Source organism: Hyaena hyaena, unplaced genomic scaffold (genome assembly GCF_003009895.1).
Source record: "Hyaena hyaena isolate Hyena2069 unplaced genomic scaffold, ASM300989v1 scaffold_135, whole genome shotgun sequence".
NCBI classification, from domain to species: Eukaryota; Metazoa; Chordata; class Mammalia; order Carnivora; family Hyaenidae; genus Hyaena; species Hyaena hyaena.
In genome coordinates this window covers 1,037,441-1,058,420 of record NW_024080767.1, presented here as the reverse complement: position 1 = coordinate 1,058,420, position 20,980 = coordinate 1,037,441, and the positions used below count along the sequence as shown (strand labels likewise).

At 41.2% G+C, this 20,980-nt stretch overlaps 1 protein-coding gene across 1 annotated transcript in view; it reads right to left on the bottom strand.

Moving 5' to 3' along the window:
• TMEM248 (transmembrane protein 248) overlaps positions 1-20,980 on the bottom strand; it is a 30,672-nt gene that overhangs the window by 5,468 nt on the left and 4,224 nt on the right. The window contains exons 2-3 of the mRNA XM_039238077.1: positions 4,886-5,062; positions 1,088-1,373 (exon numbers count right to left, since the gene is read on the bottom strand). Coding sequence (XP_039094008.1) covers positions 1,088-1,373; positions 4,886-5,044 — 445 coding nt within the window. The 5' untranslated portion in view covers positions 5,045-5,062. The remainder of the gene's footprint in view (positions 1-1,087; positions 1,374-4,885; positions 5,063-20,980) is intronic.

Genomic DNA, 20,980 nt, shown 5'->3' with positions numbered 1-20,980 from the left:
CTGAGGATCAGAGGGCAGGGAAGTGGTAAGGGCTAAAGAAGCTTAAACAAAAATAGAGGTGTTCTAGGTCCACTTGATGCCCAGAAGTCACCCTTACCTCATTCCCACGGGAGCAGCTCCCACCTATAAAAGTCAACAGGAGGCTGCCAGGCACTGTAAGTTCCCTAAGGACTTTAAGAGGCTCTTGGTAACAAAGAACCAAAGAGTCTTCTTCTAAGGTCCAGGCCTCTGGGACGAAGCCTTTTCTAATTATTTCAGCTTCCACTACTTCCTCAACATTCTCCTGAATCACTTAAGAGTCTGTCATGGTCAGAGGGCACTATTGGTCAAAGGACAGCGCTCAATGTTCTATAGATGTTTATTTTTTTTATTTTTTGAGAGAGACGATGCGCAAGCGGGAGAGCAACAGAGGAAGAGAGAGAGAATGGTAAGTAGGCTCCACGCCCAGCACAAAGCCCAATTTGGGGCTTGATCTCACAATTGAGATCATGACCTGAGCTAAAATCAAGAATCGGATGCTAAACTGACTGAGCCACTCAGACGCCCCTAGGTGTTCATTTTTAGTATTACTATCACACACTTCCTGTAGCATTTCCTTTGCACCAGGAACTATTTTAAGTGTTTGATGAATATTAATTCATCTTATTTTGGTCTCTTCCATAATCCTAAAATTCCAACTGGACAAGATCGAATCTTGGGCTTCTTCTGGTTCTTTCCAGCAGCTAGGACAGGGCTGAGCTAATGTAGGCATTCAAAAATTTATAGACTAATAAAAATATTTATAGTATGTATTGAAAACGCCAAGTGAGAAACTTGAATAAAAATTTGTGCTTGTAAACATTAAAGCCAGACTAGGCCTTAAAGTTGCTTCTCGGCTGCTTTTATTGAGAGCCTACTACATACCAAGCACTTTAAGTGAAGACGTAGTAGAAATAGTTCCTTCTTGACTTTATTTAGTTCAAACTCAACACAAGGGGAGACATGCAAAAATAGAGTCTGACGAGCAAAACCACATACTGCTAACACTCAGTCTTCGGAGAACTATTGCCTAGGAAAACCTGGAAGGAAAACGGCTGCACTCGCATACCTGAAAGTCCAATCTGATGCCCTAAAATGGTCGAGTACAGATGGGTGATGTTGCGAGAGTACCCTCCAAAGGGCTTCAGCGGGTCCAGGGTTAGGGTGATCGCAACTGAGATGTTAACTGGACCCGAATCCTCCAGGGCCTGAGGGGACTGGGTGGCCGCTCTGGCCTGCCCACTGGTCACTGTGCTCTCCGGAGCCGTGGTGTCATTTGTGAGGTGCTTTAACGTTTCATTCTCAGATACACACAAGTCCAAATCGTTAAACCGCAGCAGAAACGTGTTCCAATCCTGCAGTAAAACGAAACACAGGGAAGTAAGGGTGAGCAAGTCTGAAAGTGCTGCCACCGCACCGTCCGGCCATGACCTGACGACTCCCACGGTGGGGGTCACAGGGCCGCAGGGCAATGACACTTCTGAGTCAATCATTTAAAATAGCACTGACAGTACAGCCATCAGCCTCTGGTGTTGGGGTAACAGTGCAGTTTTCCAAATCACTCTCACATTCACAAGCTAAGTATGAACTCTTCACTGGCATGAGATGGTAAATAAACCAGGAGATTAAACAAACTTATTCAAGAAAATGTGTAAAAAACAAACCAAAATAGCACATTATACATACAGAAAATGAACTAGCTTCAGAACCAAACCTGAAGAGAAAGCTTAAACAAAAGTAGTAAAAATTAAAAGCATTCATCCAAATTTACTTAGCAGTTAAGATCCATTATCTTTTCCTTAAGACTTTATTTTTAAGTAATCTCTACACTCAATGCGGGGCTTGAACTCACAACGCCAAGCTCAAGAGTCACCCGCTCCACCAACCAAGCCAGCGAGGCGCCCCATGATTATTCTTTAAAAATTAGGCAGCCGTGGGGTGCTTGGCTGGCTCAGTCGGAAGGAAAGGCATGTGACTCTTGATCTAGGGGTTGTGAGTTTGAGCCCCACGTTGGGTGTAATGATGATCTAAATAAATAAGGCTGCCTTAAAATAATTCCTCAAGAGGTCAATTCTATACATTTTGCTTCCTCTCTGTAGAATGCAAAAGTGTAGTCAGCACCAATATTCATCTCCCCCTTGTCATGGACTTTGGAACAGGACTACCTTAAAACAGGAACAATTTCAAAAAGGAGGAAAAATGATGTTTTCAGGCTTCTCCTACTATCTGTATTGATGACTTAAATCATAAGCAATTTTAAAAACACATACAGCTGATTGTGTTTTGATTAAACTGAAACCAACCTAGTAAAGTACCGACTTGGTTCCATTTAATTTTCACAGAAATGCAAAGATGAACTCAGGCTGAAACAGCGACAACGAGCTACCCTAGGCTGTCATACAGGACTTTGTTGTCCAAGCAACATTAGTTCACAAAAAGTTGCCCAATGTGAAGACAAACTTACACTTCTAATTACTCTAACACTAGCACTGATCTAAAATGCCACTTGAGGGGCACCTGGGTGGCTTAGTCGGTTAAGCGTCCGACTTTCGCTTGGGTCATGATCTCGCGGTTCGTGGGTTCGTGCCCCGCGTCGGGCTCTGTGCTGACTGCCGGCTCAGAGCCTGGAGCCTATTTCAGAGTCTGTGTCTCCCTCTCTCTCTGACCCTCCCCTGCTCACACTCTCTCTCCCTCTCTCTCTCTCTCTCTCCTAGAAATAAATAAAAATATTAAAAAAAATAATAAAAAATAAATAAATAAAATGCCACTTGAGGGGCGCCTGGGTGGTTCAGTCGGTTGGGCGGCCAGCTTCGGCTCAGGTCATGATCTCACGGTTTGTGGGTTCAAGCCCCGCATCGGGCTCTGTGCTGACAGCAAGCTCAGAGCCTGGAGCCTGCTTCGGATTCTGTCTCCCTCTCTCTTTGACCCTCCCCTGCTCATGCTCTCTCTCTCTCTCTCAGAAATAAATAAATTAAAAAAAAAAACCACTTGATATCCCTGACTCTCCTTCAGGGAGGTGGATCTGAGGCTTTCTCTCCCATCCCCTCATCAGGCTACCTCTTCAAAAAACCTTTTCCTTGCTGCGTTAGAAAATAAAAAGCCATCTGAGCACTCCTCGAGCAGTCAAGTGAGTCTACCGTTACAGCACCAGCCGATCAGCATTTAGTAAGGCTGCAACTCGATGTATCAAATTCCATTCTCCCCAAACCTACAAACTTAGCCGACCACTCAAACACACTAGGGCTGAAAATGAACATTCTCACCTCATCCCTTCATACACCAGACAGGCGAGAACTGAGGCCAAGAGCAACTTTAAGGACTCTCCAATCCCACGGTTGAAGGCACAATCTGGATTAAGTTTTTTTGATTCATAGCCCCAAACGTTTCCCATATTCCTCAGATCCTCATTTGAAAATAAAAGCACTAAGTTAATCACAACCCAAGTTCTGCAGCATCTTGGCACTGGTTTCTTGCAGAGCTTAAGTCCATTTTAACAGCTGGACAAAGCCAATGTCAGGCCCCATTTTGATTATTAAGGACTAATTATCCAGGCTACCTCTTAATCACTTAGCTTGGCCGAATGTTCAACATGGCCTTAGGCTCTGAGGAAAAGTAATGCCGGGATGCTGCGGAGCCCTGATTATGACTAGAATATTCATTTTCAGCCCTAATGTAGGTGCAGCCTATTTGCACAACCTTTAAAGATTCAGGCAGTGTTAGAAGAGAGGGAAAAGTGAGCCAGCCAGCAGGTCTCTTCTTGGCCAGAAACTTTTTGAAAGGGTTTCATGATAGAAATAGCTAAAACCAGTCACCTAAACTGTGAGAGAGTTCACTTGTGAAGGTGGCCCTTCCTGCCAAGGTATTCTACGATCTACAATACCAGAGCGCAGAAAAAACCCTGACCCCCAGTACACTGGGGAGAAGCCTCCTCTTAGTCACGAGGCACACACAACGTGGCAACACTGCAATCTCAACCCCCAGCCCCGCTCCTGCTCCCACCTAGGAACACACCCAAACAGAAAAAGGATGAGAGAAGGCACTCCAAGAATCCACAAAGACAGGAACTCATTTGCCCTCAAAGAAATTTTATCCACCAGTAAACTCACCATGTAATTAATTGAGCATTATTTCTAACATATAAAATACATTTATTAATAGGCACATTATCGTTCACCTCTATTAAGTAAGAATTGTTAATTCTGTATAGTTTCTTTGTATTCACAAAAATACAACTTTTAAGATCTGTATTGTGAAGTTCAAACTATTGTATGCCTGGATTAAGGATTAAAGAGCAATCCCCTAATAATGTATTTAAACTGACCACAACATAAAATCTAGAAGGCAAGTTTGCAGATAACTGAAGTTCTGCTTACTTAAAAAAAAGACAAATAAATGTGGGAATAAGATCCAGTGATCTTATTTCTTTAATATTCCTTCTACAGCAGTGACAAAGCTATCAGTACAGCTAATAAAACTCAATGACATGTGGCTTCAAAACAACAAATATTTACAGTTTTTAAAAATAACAATTAGCCAATTTAAGATAAATTTAAATTATTTATTTAATAATAGCAAATATCTTGTTCTTGGTCTTCCTGACAAACATTTTTACAAATATAGTTTCCAAAATACATGTTTTACTGCTTCAATTGGCAGCATTATTTAAATCAACAGTTATCTACCTACATACCATCTAACAAAGTGAGTCACAGGGAAGACAAAAGACTCAGAATAAATGCTGCTCTTTCTCACTGGATTAAAAAAGTCCCCACCAAAGAAAGGTGTATGGGGGGGGGGGGGTGCAAGGGTGTTCTCCCACTGTGGAAGGTCAGGCCAGCCTGACAGGAGAATGTAGAACATACGATACCTCTGCCATCTCCGGTGACTTAATCTCCTTGATTTTGAAGAAGTAGCCCAAGGTCAGGAAGGCTATTGCCATGGCGCTGACACTGATCATAAAGACCACAAGGGGAGGCCGGCTGCTGATGTACAGCTTCAGGTTCTCCAGGGGGTTGATGCTGAACATTATTCTGATCAGCTCCACCTGAAAGGGATTAATCAGAAGACTCAGGAACTGACTCACCCAAAGAAACCCTAGGATCCCCACTGATGTTTCCTTTAATGGTGTTGGTGGGTGAGGGGCGCCTCACTAGCTCAATGGGTTAAACGTCCGACTCTTGATTTCAGCTCAGGTCAAGATCTCACAGTTTGTGGGTTCCAGCCCGGCCTAGCTAACAGCACAGAGCTCGCTTGGGGTTCTCTCTCCCCATCACCCTCCTGTCCCTTCCCCGTGTGCACGTTCTCTTTCTCTCTCTCAAAGCAAACAAACTTATGAAAAGAAAAGAAAAGCTATAAAAGAAAGTGTTGGAAAGTCACTCACTACTGAACTTGAGAAATGTGTGATCATAAATCCACTCCAAAGCCAAGAAGGCAAAAACACTAAATGTGAACTGTCATTATGTCAAAGTGGTAAGATATTGAGAGATAGGCCTTTCTCTTTCCATCTGAAACTTCTAATTATTCTATAATGAACACTTATTTTTCCATAAGCACTATTATAATAGCACTTGCTATTTCCACTAATAGGACACAAACAGATGCCCACACATACAAGAAACTGAGGATGCTCTCATTTCCTACCATTGAAAGGCTGACTTCTATTTGTTCAACATTCTGTCCTGTTTGCTGCCATACTCACGTCCATCCCAGTGATTGGCACAGAGAGGCATGTATTTAATTGTACCACTCCCCTGCTTAAAGCCCTCCCAAGGCTTCCCACTGGACCTAAGAGGAGATTGGTGACAGCTCCACGATGGCCCACAGGGTTTCGTGATCCAGAAGCCGCACCACTTCCCCTGCTCCCTCACCAGGCTCTCGCCACACTGGCCTTGCTACTGTTCAGGATCACCTTGTCACTTTCTGCAAGGAAGTCAGTGGGGACTCGGAGAGAGATTGCACTGAATCTGTAGATCGGTTTGGGGGATACTGCCATCTTAACAGCACTGCCTTCCAGTCTGTGAACCTTCCCATCTTGGGTCTTCTCTAATTTATTCCAATAAGTTTTGTAGTTTTCAAAGTACACATTTACACTTTGTTTGCCAAATATATTCTGAAGTATTTTATTCTTTCTGGAATTTTTGAACATGTCCTTTATGAAGGTGTTTCCCCCAAATTTCCAATGCTTGTTCTTAAAATGCAGGTTTCCACCCAACAGTCAGCCCTCCCTCACCACCCTCAGCCCCCTCTCAATACCCTGCGTTAGTTCCTTCACACTGTTAAGTGCCAGTCAAGAGTACCATTAATTTTCTACTTGTTTGTTGTCACTCGTCCCTGGTTTCTGAGCTTCATGACAACAGAAATTTTGCCAGTATTGTTCACTGCGATGGCCCTGGTCCCTGGCCCCCTACATCAGGAACTGACATGTCATGAGCAATTATATACATGAACAGACTACAACACTAAACAAAGCAACTAAAAATAAAAATCCGTGACAGCTTTTAAATTCAAAAGAGAAAAAGATGCATCCACACCCATTAAGAACAGTAACCACTTGCAATAAGCCAGGCTGTGGATCCATTCGCCCTCAGAGAATCCTTTGAGATGGAAAATAATATCCTTTGTGCTCTCCCCAGAGTCCACAACTGTGTATGTTCTGTGTACTTTCACATGTATATACCTAATCAGATACAATTACTGATATCACATACAAACACTTGCAGAAAATGATATACTGACTATATCCTTCCGCTTTTTTCACTCAACATTCAGTTTAGGAGATTTATCTGTTCATCTATGCAGATCTAGTTACTGAACTTACCTGCTGTGTAATATGCAACTGTGGTTGGGTTTTGCTGGACTGAGGAGCCCTGTGAGGTGCTTCCCGGGTTCCCTTGGCAGGGCCCCGCGGCAGGCACAAGAGTGGCTCTGACACAAGTAGGTCACAGTGCAGGTCCATGTGCAACCTGACTTGGTCACACCAGATGGCTCTCCAAGGAAGCCGTGACAGTCTGCACTTTCTCCACCATGAAAGGGCTTATCCCTTTCCCAACACGTACCAACACTTGATATTCTCAAGTAAACTCACTGATATGAACCAACAAGATCGATGTGAAATGTTATCTCATCATTATTTTATTTATTTTTATTTTAGAGAGAGTAAGCACAAATGGGGGAGAGGGGCAGAGGGAGAGAGGGAGAATCCTAAGCAGGCCCCAACTCAGTGCAGAGCCCGATGTGGGGCTCAATCCCGTAACCCTGGAATCATGACTGGATCCAAAATCAAAAGTTGGACGCTCAACACACCAAGCCACTTCATCATTATTTTAAACTGCATCTCCCTTGAACTGAGCATCTTTTCACTTCTTTATCAGCCAGTTAGGTTCTTCCTATGTAAACTGCCTGAATCATTGGCCATTTACTAGTTAAGATGTTTGTCTATTTCTTATTAATGTTCAAGAGTTCATTTTATATTCTGGATACTAAGCCTTTCTCAATTTATTATGTTGTGTGTACTCCAAGTCTGTGGATTTTCTTTACTACAGTCATGGTATTTTTGCCATACAAAAGGTTCTTGGTTTTTTAAAAATTTTATTGTTTAATTTACATCCAAGTTAGCTAGCATATAGTTCAACAATGATTTCAGGAGTAGGCTCCTTAATGCCCCTTACCCGTTTACACCATCCCCCCTCCACAGCCCCTCCAATAACTCGTTTGTTCTCCATATTTAAGAGTCTCTTATGTTTTCTCCCCTTCTCTGTTTTTATACTATTTTCGCTTCCCTTCCCTTATGTTCATCTGTTTTGTATCTTAAAGTCTTCATATGGGTGAAGTCATAATGATATGTCTTTCTCTGACTAATTTCGCTTAGAATAATACCCTCTAGTACTATCCACGTAGTTGCAAATGGCAAGATTTCATTCTTTTTGATTGCCGAGTAATACTCCATTGTATTTATATACCACATCTTTATCCTATCCATTCATCTATCAATGGACATTTGGAGCTCCTTCCGTATTTTGGCTACTGTCAACAGTGCTGCTATAAACATTGGGATGCACGTGCCCCTTCGAAACAGCACACCTGTATCCTCTGGGTCACAGGGTAGTTCTAGTTCTAATTTTCTGAGGAACCTCCATACTGTTTCCTGAGTAGCTGCGCCAGACTACATTCCCACCAGCAGTGCAAAAGAGATCCTCTTTCTCCGCATCCTCGCCAACATCTGTTGTTGCCTGAGTTGTTAATTTTAGCTATTCTGACAGGTGTGAGGTGGTAGCTCGTCATGGTTTTGATTTGTATTTCCCTGATGATGAGTGATGTTGAGCATTTTTTTCATGTGTCGGTTGGCCATCTGCATGCCTTCTTTGGAGAAGTGTCTTTTCATGTCTTTTGCCCATTTCTTCACTGGATTATTTGTTTTTTGGGTGTTGAGTTTGAGAAGTTCTTTATATGTTTTGGATACTAACCCTTTATTTGATATGTCATTTGCAAGTATCTTCTTCTATTCCACCTGTTGCCTTTTAGTTTTGCTGATTGTTTCCTTCACTGTGCAGAAGCTTTTTATTTTGATGAGGTCCCAATAGTTCATTTTTGCTTTTGTTTCCCTTACCTCCGGAAACATGTGAGTAAGAAGTTGCTGTGGCCGAGGTCAAAGAGGTTTGCCTACTTTCTTCTTGAGGATTTTGATGGCTTCCTACCTTACATTTAGGTCTTTCATCCATTTTGTGTGTGTGTATGGTGTAAGAAAGTGGTCCAGGTTCACTTTTCTGCACGTCGCTGTCCAGTTTTCCTAGTATCATTTGCTGAAGGGACTGTCTTTATTCCAGTGGATATTCTTTCCTGCTTTGTAGAAGACAAGTTGGCCATACTTTTGGGGTCCATTTCTGGGCTTTCTATTCTGTTCCACTGATCTAAGTGTCTGTTTTTGTGCCAAGGGTTCTTGATTTTGTTTAAATAGCTTTACTGAGATCTAGTTCACATACCACACAATTCACCCATTTAACATATACAATTCAATTCATAGGATTGGGCAATCATCACTAAAATAAATTTTCAAACATTTTCATCATCTCATAAAGAAACCCCATCCTCTTTAGCTGTAACCTCCTATTCCTTCCAGCCCTAAGGCAACCACTAATAACCTCGTCTCTACGATCTGCCTATTCTGAACATTTTACATAAATGGAATCATAATACATGGTCTTTGGTGACCTGACTTCTTTCACTTAGCATGATGTTGTCAAGGTTCATCCACATTGTAGCACACTGTCGCATATACCAGTATTCCATTCTTTTTATTGCCCCAAATATTCCACTGTATGAAATGTTTTTTTCATGTATTTTGCTTATCCATTCATCAGTTGATAGACATTTGTTTCTACTTTTCATCTATTATGAATAATGCTAAGAACGTACATGTGTAACCATCTCGTGTGGACATAGGTTTCCACTTCTCTTGGCTGGTTCTTTCCTATATACCCTATGAGTGGCACTGCTGGGTCATGTGGTAACCACATGTTCAACCGTTGGCAGACCTGCCAGGATATTTTCCAAAGCAACTGTCCCGCTCTGCATTCTCACCTGTAGTATGAATTACAATTTCTCCACAACCTCACCTATACTTGTTACTGTTAGAGCCATCTGCCGGACATGAGTGGTTATCTCGCTGTGGTTTGGTTTGCATTTCCTTAAATAGCTGTAAGTCCTTGATTTTAATGTATGAAATTTTATCAACCTTTGCCTTTTATGATTATGTGTATATTAAGAATCCCTTGGGGATCTTTACATGTCAAAAAGATTTTTATCATTACTTTCCTTTACAAGTCTTATAGTTCTACTTTTGACTTTTAGTCTCTCTTATCTACTTGGAATTGATTTGGGATTCCAGAATCTAGCAGGTTTCTTTCTGGTTTAATCTTTTTCTACATAGGTGGCCAACTGTCCAATCCCATTACCTGAACATGGTTTTATATTGAACATGGATTTAACACGGATTTATAATTCCAGCTCTCATATACATCAAGCTCCCACGTGTATGTGGGTTTGTTTCTAGGCTTTTGCTCACATTCTATCATGATGTCTGTATCTCCCCAAGTGAGTACGATGCTGTTTGAAATCTTGCTATCTAATACAAGAAGTCTACCATTTTACTTTTATTCAAAACTGTCTTAGCTATTCTTGGCCCTTTACTCTGCCATATGAATTTTAGGTTCCACTTGTTAAGTTCCCAGAAAAATCTTGTTGAACTGTAAATGGGAATTGCACCAAAAAGACTATTAATTTGGGGAAGAAATGATGTCTTTATAACACTGTGTTCCCTAATCTATGAACAAGATCTCTCTCTCATTTGGGTCCACTTTCCTTTTTTAAAACTTTCTCTTATGCATCTTGTTAGACTAACTCAAAAACATACTAATTTATGCCACTATTATTGACACGGTCTTCTAAAAATTACATTTTCTGTTATAAGTGTATACAAATAAAAGACTTTGGTATATTGATCTTGATTCCAGACACATTGCTGAAATCTTTTAAATTCTAATTAGGCTATTCGTAGCTTCTCTTGTTTTATGTAGACAGTCACACTGCAAGCTAATAAGTGTTTCTGCCTTTCCAGGCCCTATTTCATTTATTTTTCTTACGGCTTTAACTAGAATCTTCAGTGACATGATAAATAGACGTAGCAATAGTAGAAATCCCTGCCTCATTCCCACCTTTAAAGGAAATGCTTCACTATTAAATCCAGTAAATGTTAGAGGTTTCTGAAAGAAATCTCTCACCAGGTTAAGGAAATACTCTTCTGTTTCAAGTTTGCAAAGAGACTTTGATTATAAACAACTGTTACATTTTAATGACTGTTTTATCTGCAACTTAATTTTTTCTTTTAACCTGCTGACATGAACTATGTTGATTTTTTTCATGTTGACTGATATTTCCACTTGGATAAACTTTATATGATCAATCATGATTTTTTAAAACTACACTGCTGATTTATGTTTGCTAAATTTTATTCAGACCTTTCAGTATCTCATAAGTGATATAAGAAAATGATCAACCATGATCACACTCTGTATACATTCCTTGACTAGTAGGATGAAATCATCCTAGTAACATAAAATTTAATCTGTCTAGACATGTATTTTCTAGAACCTATGTAAGATATTGGTTTTTCTCTTTCTTAGAAGCTTGACAGACCTTGACCAAAAAGACCACCTGAATTCGCCAAGTTTTTGTTTGGTTTTAGATCTGGTTGAGTTGTCTTAAATGCTTCATCAGAGTTTTAATGACAGCCAGTCTAGGTTTTTTATTTCTACTGAGTTGGTTTTGATAAGATGTGTTACTCTAGGAAATTACTCATTTGATACTGGTTTTTAATATTTCTGGCACAGTATTATTTTGTGATTTGTTTCATTTTTAAGTTACTTGTAGTTATGTTTTTTCCACTACAAATGTTGATTTGTGTTTGCCTTCTCCTCTTTTTAACCAATACTACCACAGATGTATTGCATTGATGTTTTCAAAGAACCAGTATTTGGTTTTATAGACTGTGTCTAAATAATTTGTTTTCCATTTCAGCAAGTTCTATATGTGGTTTTTATAATGTTTGTCCTGCTTTCTTTGGGTTTACTCAGTTTGATTTCTCCAACTTCTTCAGCTGGAATCTTAGCTCAGAATTTTTATTCTTCTTTTCTAATGTAAGCATTTCAGAATATAAATTTCCTGCAACATACTCCTTCTTGACCTAAATTATATTTATGCTCTTCCCACTACCACCAATCTAATCCATTAGCTAATCTTGTTGATTTTCTTTCCAAAATATATTTGAGATTCATCCACTTTCCCCCATCTTCTCGTGAAGATGTACCAGCTCTCTACAGCCCTAAAACCTCTATATACAAGCATCTAGTGCGTTATCTCTACACCTACACATACCACAACATGTCCAAAACTAAACCCATCTGCTTTCCTGCCACTATAACTCTTTCCCCTGTATTCCCCATCTCAATACAGAACTCTGGAAAACATTCTAGACTACTTGTGCCTTCCCCACCATATCTAAGCAATTACTTAGTGCTAAAGATTCTATTTCTTTAATATCTCTTCCTTCCTCTTCTTTTCCATACTCCTTGTCTACTGCCTTTAGTTCAAGCCTTCATCATCTTTTACTTGTAACTATCACTGAGAATCTCACTTGGATCTGCATCAAATAATGCATCCTCTATATGCTATGAGAGTGATTTTTCCAAATGCAAATCTGGTCATGTTACTGCTTAAATCTCTCAGATGACCAAGGGATAAAAGTCCAAGCTCCTTAGAATGGCAGTCCACCATGAGCTAGGTCTTGTCTACTTCTCAACAATCTAACTGCTTGCAATTCCCAGAACATATGAGACGATATTACAGTTTCAAGCCTTTGAGTCCACTGGTCCTCCTGACCTTCATGAACCACATTCCACTACTTCACTTGCCTCTTTCAAGACTCAGCTCATGGGTTACCTTCTCTATGGAATCTTTCCCAGCCCTTCCCTACACCCAGCCCCTCAGGGAGAATTGACTACTTTCATTTACATCTCCTCGCTATACTCTGCAACTTTCTCACAACTACTCACTGCAACTGTGTGTGTATACATTTATCTTCCGAACCAATCTGTAAGCCTCTCAACAGCAGATACAACGTCTTACTTGTCTCTGCATAATCAATATCCAGACACAAAACAGGCTATATTTTAAAACGCATAAATTCAGGGGTGACTGGGTGGCTCAGTCGGTTAAGTGTCCGAATTTGGCTCAGGTCATGATCTCGCAGTTCGTGGGTTCGAGCCCCGCATCAGGTTCTGTGCTGACAGCTCAGAGCCTGGAGCCTGCTTGGGATTCTCTGTCTCCCTCTCTCTGCACCTCCCCCAGCTGAGCTCGGTCTCTCTGACTCTCAAAAATAAATCAATGTAAAAAAAAATTTTTTTTAACGTGCAAGTTCATTAAATGAATCATATAAATCCAGACTTAAGACATAAACCAAAAAAATAATCTAGAAAGTGATTATAACACAACTGCAGGACACAAGGCCAATATACAGAAGACAACTACATTCCTATATACCAGTAAGAATAAGTTGAATTTGAAATTACAAACACAATACCATTTATATTAGACCCCCCAAAATCAAATACACAGGTATAAATCTAACAAATATGTACAATACCTATATGAGGAAAACTACAAAACTCTCATGAACAAAATTAAAGAACCAAATGAATGGAGATATTCTACGTCTGTGGACAGAAAAACTCAGTATGTCAAGGCATCAGTTCTTTCCAAGATGACTCATACATTCAACACACTCCCAATAAAAAAATCCCAGCAAGTTATTTTGTAGATATCAACAAACTTTCCTAAAGTCTCTATGGAAAGATAAAAGAACCAAAACAGACAATACCAGAGGAAAAGAAGAAAACTGGAAGACTGACTCTACTTGACTTTAAGTCTGACTATAAAGCTATCATCAGTAGTAAGACCCTGGAATATTGGTCAATGGAACAAAACAGAGAGCCCAGAAATAGACCCACCTAAATGTAGGCAACTGATCTTTGCAAAAGCAATACAATGAAGCAAAAACATATGTTTTTAACAAACAGTGCTGGAACAACTGAATATCCACCAAAAAATGAATCTAGAGGAGCCCAGATGGCTCAATCAGAAGAGCATGTGACACTTAATCTCCAGGTTGTGAGTTCAAGCCGAACAGTGTGTGCAGGGATTACTTAAAAATAAAATCTTAAAAAAAAAAAAGGCTCTAGACAGAAACTTTATGCCCTTCACAAAAATGAATTCAAAATGGATCACAGACCTGAATGTAAAATACAAAACTCTAAAACTCCTAGATGATAACATACAAGAAAGTCCAGATGACCTTGAGTTTGGTGACAGCTTTTCAAATATGACACCAGGGGTGCCTGGGTGGCTTAGTCGGTTGAGCGTCCGACTTTCGCTTAGGTCATGATCTCACGGTTCGTGGGTTCGACCCCACGTCGGGCTCTGTGCTGACTGCCAGCTCAGAGCCTGGAGCCTGTTTCAGTCTGTGACTCCCTCTCTCTCTGACCCTCCCCTGCTCACGCTTTCTCTCTCTCTCTCTCCTAGAAACAAATAAAACATTAAAAAAAAATTTTTTTTTAAATTAATATGACACCAAAGGAATCATCCATGAAAGAAAGAACTGATAAACCGGATTTCATTAACACTCAACATCACTGATCATCAGGGAAATAAAAACTACACTGAGATATCACCTCACACCTGTCAGAATGGCTAAAATCAAATAAACTTACTAAAACTTATTTTAAAAATAAACATAATAAAAAACATTTAATAAATACATAATTAAAAATTATTTTTAAAAAGGGGGGGATGCCTGGGTGGCTCAAGCAGTTAAGCATCCAACTCTTAGTTTCAGCTCAGGTCAAGATCTCATTGTTTATGGGTTCGAGGCCCACGTCAGGCTCTGCGCTCACAGTGTGGAGGCTGCGTGGGATTCTCTGTCTCTCCCTCTCTCTCTGCTCCTCTCCCACTCATGTGCGGGCACACTCTTTCAAAATAAACAAGCAAACAAACTTTAATACAAAGTATTTTAAGAATGGCTAAAATAAAAACACAAGAAACAACAGGTCTTGGCAAGGATGTGGATAAACAGGAACCCTCCTCCACTGTTGGTGGAAATGCAAAATGGTATGGAGGTTCCTCAAAAAGTTAAAAAATAGAACTACCCTATGATCCAGCAATTGCACTACTGGGTACTTACCCAAATGATACAAAAATAATGATTCAAAAGGATACATGCACCTGAATATTTATAGCTGCATTACCTACAATAGACAAACCATAAAAACAGCCAGTTTTCATCAACTGATGAATGGAAAAAGAAGTGATGTATACACACAAGGAATACTGCTCAGGGGTGCTTGGGTGGCTCAGTTAGTTAAGCATCCTACTCTTGATTTTGGCTTAGGTCACAATGTCACAGTTCTTGGGACTGAGCCTGGTGTCAGACCCCCTGCTGAGAATGCAGAGCCTGCTTTGGATTCTGTCTCTCCCTCTCTCTCTCTACGCCCCTGCCCTGCTCATTCATTCATTCACTCATTCTCTCTCTTTCAAAAACAAATAAATAAATAAGTAAACTTTTTTTAAAAAATGGAACATCGCTCAGCCACAAAAAATAATGAAATTTTGCCATGAGTAAAAGCATGGATGGAGCTAGATTATCATGCTAAGTGAAATAAGTCAGTCAGAGAAAGACAAATACCGTATGACTTCACTCCTATGTGGAATTTAAGAAGCAAAACAAACAAGCAAAGGGGAAAAAGAGACAAACCAAGAAACAGACTCTTAATTATTAAGAACAAACTGAGGGTAACCAGAGGGGAGGTGGGTGGCAGAATGGGTAAAAATAGGCGATGGGAATAAAGGAAGGGACTTGTTATGATGAGCACCGGGTGTTGTATGCAAGTGTTGAATCACTAAATTGTACACCTGAAGCTAACATTACACTGTATATTAACTATCTAGAATTTAAATAAAAACTTAAAAAAGAAAACTAGGTTTCATTAAAATTAAGGATTTCTGCTCTATAAAAGATACTGTTACGAGAATGAGAAGACAAGCACAGATGGGGAGAAAATATTGCAAAAGACATATCTGATAAAGGGCTGTTATCCAAACTAAACAAAGAACTCTTAAAACGGTAACCGCACAATTTAAAAATTGGCCAAGGATCTTAACAGACAGACAAACCTCAACACAGAAGATCTACAGACGGCAAAGAAGTATATGAAGAGGCCCTATATCACAGGTTCTCAGGAAATGCAAATTGAAACAACTACGAAATACCACTACGCTTCCTAGAACGGCCAAAACAGAGAACACGGACAATACCAACCACTGGCAAGAATGTGGAGCCACAGGAACTGTCATTCACGGCTGGCAGGAATGCAAACTGGCACAGCCCCATCAGAAGTTTGGTGGTTTCTTACAAAACTAAAACACACTCTTAACCACAATATCCAGCAACTGCACTGCTTGGTACTCGCCCAAAGGAGTTTTAAAACTTAGGTCACACAAAACTCTACACATGTAGGTTCACAAGCAGCGTTATTCAGAACTGCCACAATTTGGAAGCAACCCAGATACCCCTGAGTAGGGGAATGGATAAATTGTGGCATATCCAGACAATGGAATATATTATTCAGCAATGAACTATCGAGCCATGAAAGCCAAGAGGGAAACTTAAGTGCATAACTGCTACATGAAAGAAGGCAATCTGAAAAGGCCACATACTCTAGGATTCCAACTATATGACATCCTGGAAAAGGCAAAACTATGGAGCCAGTAAAGAGATCAGGGGTTGCAGGAGGGAGGGATGAATAGATGGAGCACAGAGGATGCTTAGGTCAGTGAAAATACTCTGTATGATTATGGACTATATGATTACGGATTCTGAATGACAGTGAGGGGGGTTCACCAACTGTAACAAATGTGGGGGATAATAAAGGGGGGAGGCTATGCATGTGTGGGGGACAGGGTTACACAGAAAATCTCTGTACCTTCCTCTCAATTTTGCTATGACCCTAAAACTGCTTTTAAAAACTTGAGTTTTTTTAAGAAAATAAAAATTAAAAATGACATTAGTTAAGAGTCCTAAGATTCAGAAACAAAAACAACAGAAAATTCTGTAAGTTCCATAAGTTTATTTAAAGTAATAATAAGCTCTTATATACGTTTACATAGAGCTTATTAAGAGAAGGACAAAATATGGGGGCACCTGGGTGGCTTAGTCGGTTAAGCGCCCGACTTTCGCTTAGGTCATGATCTCTCGGTTCGTGGGTTCGAGCCCCGCGTCGGGCTCTGTGCTGACTGCCAGCTCAGAGCCTGGAGCCTATTTCAGAGTCTGTGTCTCCCTCTCTCTCTGCCCCTCCCCCACTATGCTCTGTTTCTCTCTGTCTCAATAATAAATAAAATCGTTAAAAAAAAGTTTAATGAAATAATTAAAAGTCAAATATTTCACAAACTTGAAATTCCTTTCCTACAATTCACTAGCATTTTCAAATATGAAATTAACCAAAGTTAAACAAATTTACTTCCTCTGGTAAGAATTACAAGAATATGCCTGTAATCTTCACCTGAGTAAACATCACTTTTCATTAAAGAAGTTAAGTTCTGTACGGGGTTAAGAAAAGTAGCGAGAGAAAGCACACTACCTGGCCCCTTCGCCTATATTCATCCCAACTCCAGTTAGAGACTTTCACAAGGGTAAAGAGAGAAAGCGCCAGGGCTGCCTCTCAGGAAAGTCTAGGGATTGAAGGTACCCAGAGAACACAGCCAAAATGCAATTACAGAAGCATGTGAGAGTATGTGACTGAAGTCCACTGACAAAGTACCTAGAGCTCTGAGACCAGTTCAAGGACAACCCTAACATCGGGTGGCAATTTAAGTAGGCAAAAGGCAATACCAAGTAGAGTTACCTCAAGCAACCCACAAGTTAGGAGAAACACCAGAGGTACTTTAAAAGAAGAGGAAAAGGGCCGTTAAACTTTCTAGAGATGAACTTGGCCATACTTCCCAACAGCATTACAACCTAGCACTCTCTTATCTCTGCCATTCGACTTCTAACAACATCACCTGAGAAAACACTCACTACTGAAAGCAAAGGTTTAACTACTAAGATGGTCATCTCAGAAGTGCTTAAAATAGTAATAAATGGGAAACTAGATATCCGACAGCAGCAGGGAAATGGTTACAGCATGATATATCCCCAGCAGAAACACTACGGTTGTTAAACACACAGGAGCTAAAATAACATACACAGAATAGCCATTCAGGTTTTTTAAGTATGAGAGTGTGTGCACAAAAGAAACCATCTGGGAAAAAAGACAAATAACCTACCCTCAAATGTAAACAATGGTGGTTCTCTCTAGCTGTTCAGATTACATAGATCTTTTTTTCTTTTTAAAAAATGTCCATCATGAATATATCTTTCTTCTGTAATAATTTCTAACAATAAAATTTATAATCTTCAATAGATCCTGCTGATCTCGTGGCCAAAATAAAAGTTCCTTAAATCTTCATTTTCTTCATTAATAAAGATGAGAAATAGGGGAAAAAAATGCCCAGAACTTTCTTAAACCAAACTAGAAAAAAACAGAAAGCAGGATGGTTCTGTACCATGTCCTGGTGCTAAAGAAAGGCAAAGCTTAACTTGCAGTGATCTGTACTCGGAGGGATCTGAGACACCGAGAATAAGATGGCAAAGAATATTTAGGTGAGGCTCCTCCAAACAATTCAGTACTGTGTGCTCCGCGGGCAGGTGGGGCACAGAAATTCTCCAGACAGGCGTGGGCCCCTCCATTAGGGCAGAGGTTGAGAGGCCACAGAGGGGAGGAGGTGACCATGAGCCAAAAAGTGCCCAGGATGGTGACATGTCCTGCAAGGGAGGGAGAAGCGTTTCAAGAAGGAAGAGGCTGAGAAGTGAGTAAGTACTATGATTAAGGAAGGTTCTCTGGGCCTCTCTGCATTTTATAAAGCACTTGGGTGAAACTGAGCTTGCGTCATGCTCCACCTGGCAAGATCACCGGTGACCCCTAAAACCACACTCTGGTAGGGGGAAGCCAAATGGTGAGGACGTAAGAACAGGGATGGGGAGACAGGCAACAGGTGAATGCCATCGCTTCAAATGAAAGGGACAAGAGACAGTGGGTCAGGAGAAGTGAGGAAAGTGGCACATCTGGAAGCAGAGAAAAGAGCTACTATGAGAGGAAGGCTGCCCAAGGGGCCAGGGACAGCTGAAATACGCAATTCTGTCGCTTGATTATAGTATTTTATTAGAAAGAAAGGAGATTAACACTGATTATGGCAGATAATGAGCCCTTTCACAGGGTCTCCCTCTCTCCAAGTACACCACATAACCACTTGCCCAAGTATAAAACTACAATCTAAAACTAGAATTTAAGATCTGCTAAACCACTACCCGTGACCCAGATGTGAACAACAAAACCACCGTTCATCTTAAACTAGATTTTCGACCTAAGGCCAAATGGGAAATTCCTTAAAGCTCTCCTATAAAGTCATGTCCTTCTCAAAGTCTGAAAGTGACTGGGAGGTGGGGGCCAGGGGCAATGCCAGGGGAGGCCTGGAGAGCCTGCTCAGTGCACGCACCCCAGGAAACACACTGCTCCTGTGCTACGAGAATAGCAGGAACTCACCTGGATATGGATGAGGCCCACTTGGTTTATTGTGGGACTTTGTTTTGTTTTGAATGTTTGTTTATTTTTGAAAGAGAGAGAGAAAGCAAACAGGGGAGAGGCAGAGAGAGAGGGAGTCACAGAATCCCAACCAGGCTCTCCCAAACTGTGAGATCATGACCTGAGCCAAAGTCAGTTAACAGACTGAGACACCCAGGCACCCCGGGGCCCACTTTGAATGTGGAAATTTAAAAAATACCCTGAGCCGAAGAAAAAGCATTAATGGATGTGCAGATTACCCAACGCTTAGCAGCGACAAGGGCACTTGCTGGTATAAAAAGAAGCCTGTGCAATCTCAAGCACCCAGCTACCATCCTTCCTCCTCTACCATGAAGCAGGGTATGTAGGCAGAACAGAGCCTCAGAGAGGCAGACCAGCAGCGATGAAGACAAAGGAAAACCTCTAGGTCTCCAGCGAGGTCTCAGATGGCAAGGCCAAGTCAGAGTTGCAGTCCTTAACTGCCCTCCCTGCAATATTTGACACAACACAATGTCTCCCACCTCCAGGACCTCACTCACTGGGCTTTCCTTCTGCTTACCTGGCCACCCCTTCCTTCTCACTCTTCTTCCAGAGCTGCCTCTGCCCCTAAGCTCATGGCTGTGGGCCTCTGCTCAAGGCAGACACACTCATTCACGGTTGCCTGCCATCTTCTGTATCCATCACCCACCCCAGGCCCAAACATCCACAGACAGGAGCTCTCTACTTAGCCGACCCACAGGTACCTTGAGCCAAGATCAAAACTTCTCCCAAGAAACCAAAGCCACTCCTCCTCATAAGGAAGGACACAGCCGTGTACCCAGTGACCACTGCCACCGGTTCCCACCTTGTAAGTGTCCCTAACACGTGGCAGTCCTCCATAGCCAGGCACCACTGCCTTCTTCAGCCACACTGAAAGCCAGATGTGTCCTGTTCTCGTTGCCTCTGTTTCCATGATGTTTCTGCAGGTTCTTAACAAGAACATCTAACGTAACTGCCCGCTTTTTACGAAAGAGGCACACGGTTTAGGAGTTTTGCATATACTGTATATGATCCTCACAACATCTGTATTTCGGAGAGGAGGAAATCAAAGCAAAGAAGTCTGCTAATCTGCCCAAGGTCATACAGTAGTAAATGACTCTGGATTCAAATCCAGTCAGCCTCCAGAACTGGCGCGTCGATGAGGAAGCATACTACTGCCTCCTAAGAAGTGTGATGCGTTCAGATAAAGAGTCAACCTGAGTCAACCGCACCAAAGGGGATAAAAACAGAAGACTATCCATACAGTTTTGCAATTAAGACATCAGTAATTCTATAAGTGAAGCCCCTTTAATAAACTAAGGTGATGTGATAAAGGCAGAAACCAGATGCCAAAGGACAAAGGAGAGAGTATCAGAGTATCACTTTTTTTTTTTTAAAGTTTATTTATTTCTAGGAGACAGAGAGACAGCGTGAGCAGGGGAGGGTCAGAGAGAGAGGGAGCCACAGACTCCGAAACAGGCTCCAGGCTCTGAGCTGGCAGTCAGCACAGAGCCCGACGCGGGGCTCGAATCCACGAACCGCGAGATCATGACCTAAGCGAAAGTCGGACGCTTGACCGACTAAGCCACCCAGGCACCCCAAGAGAGTATCATTTTTAACAGCTACTACTTAAAATATGCCCTGTGCCAGGCACCATGCCAAGTGCTTTACACGTATCATACTTT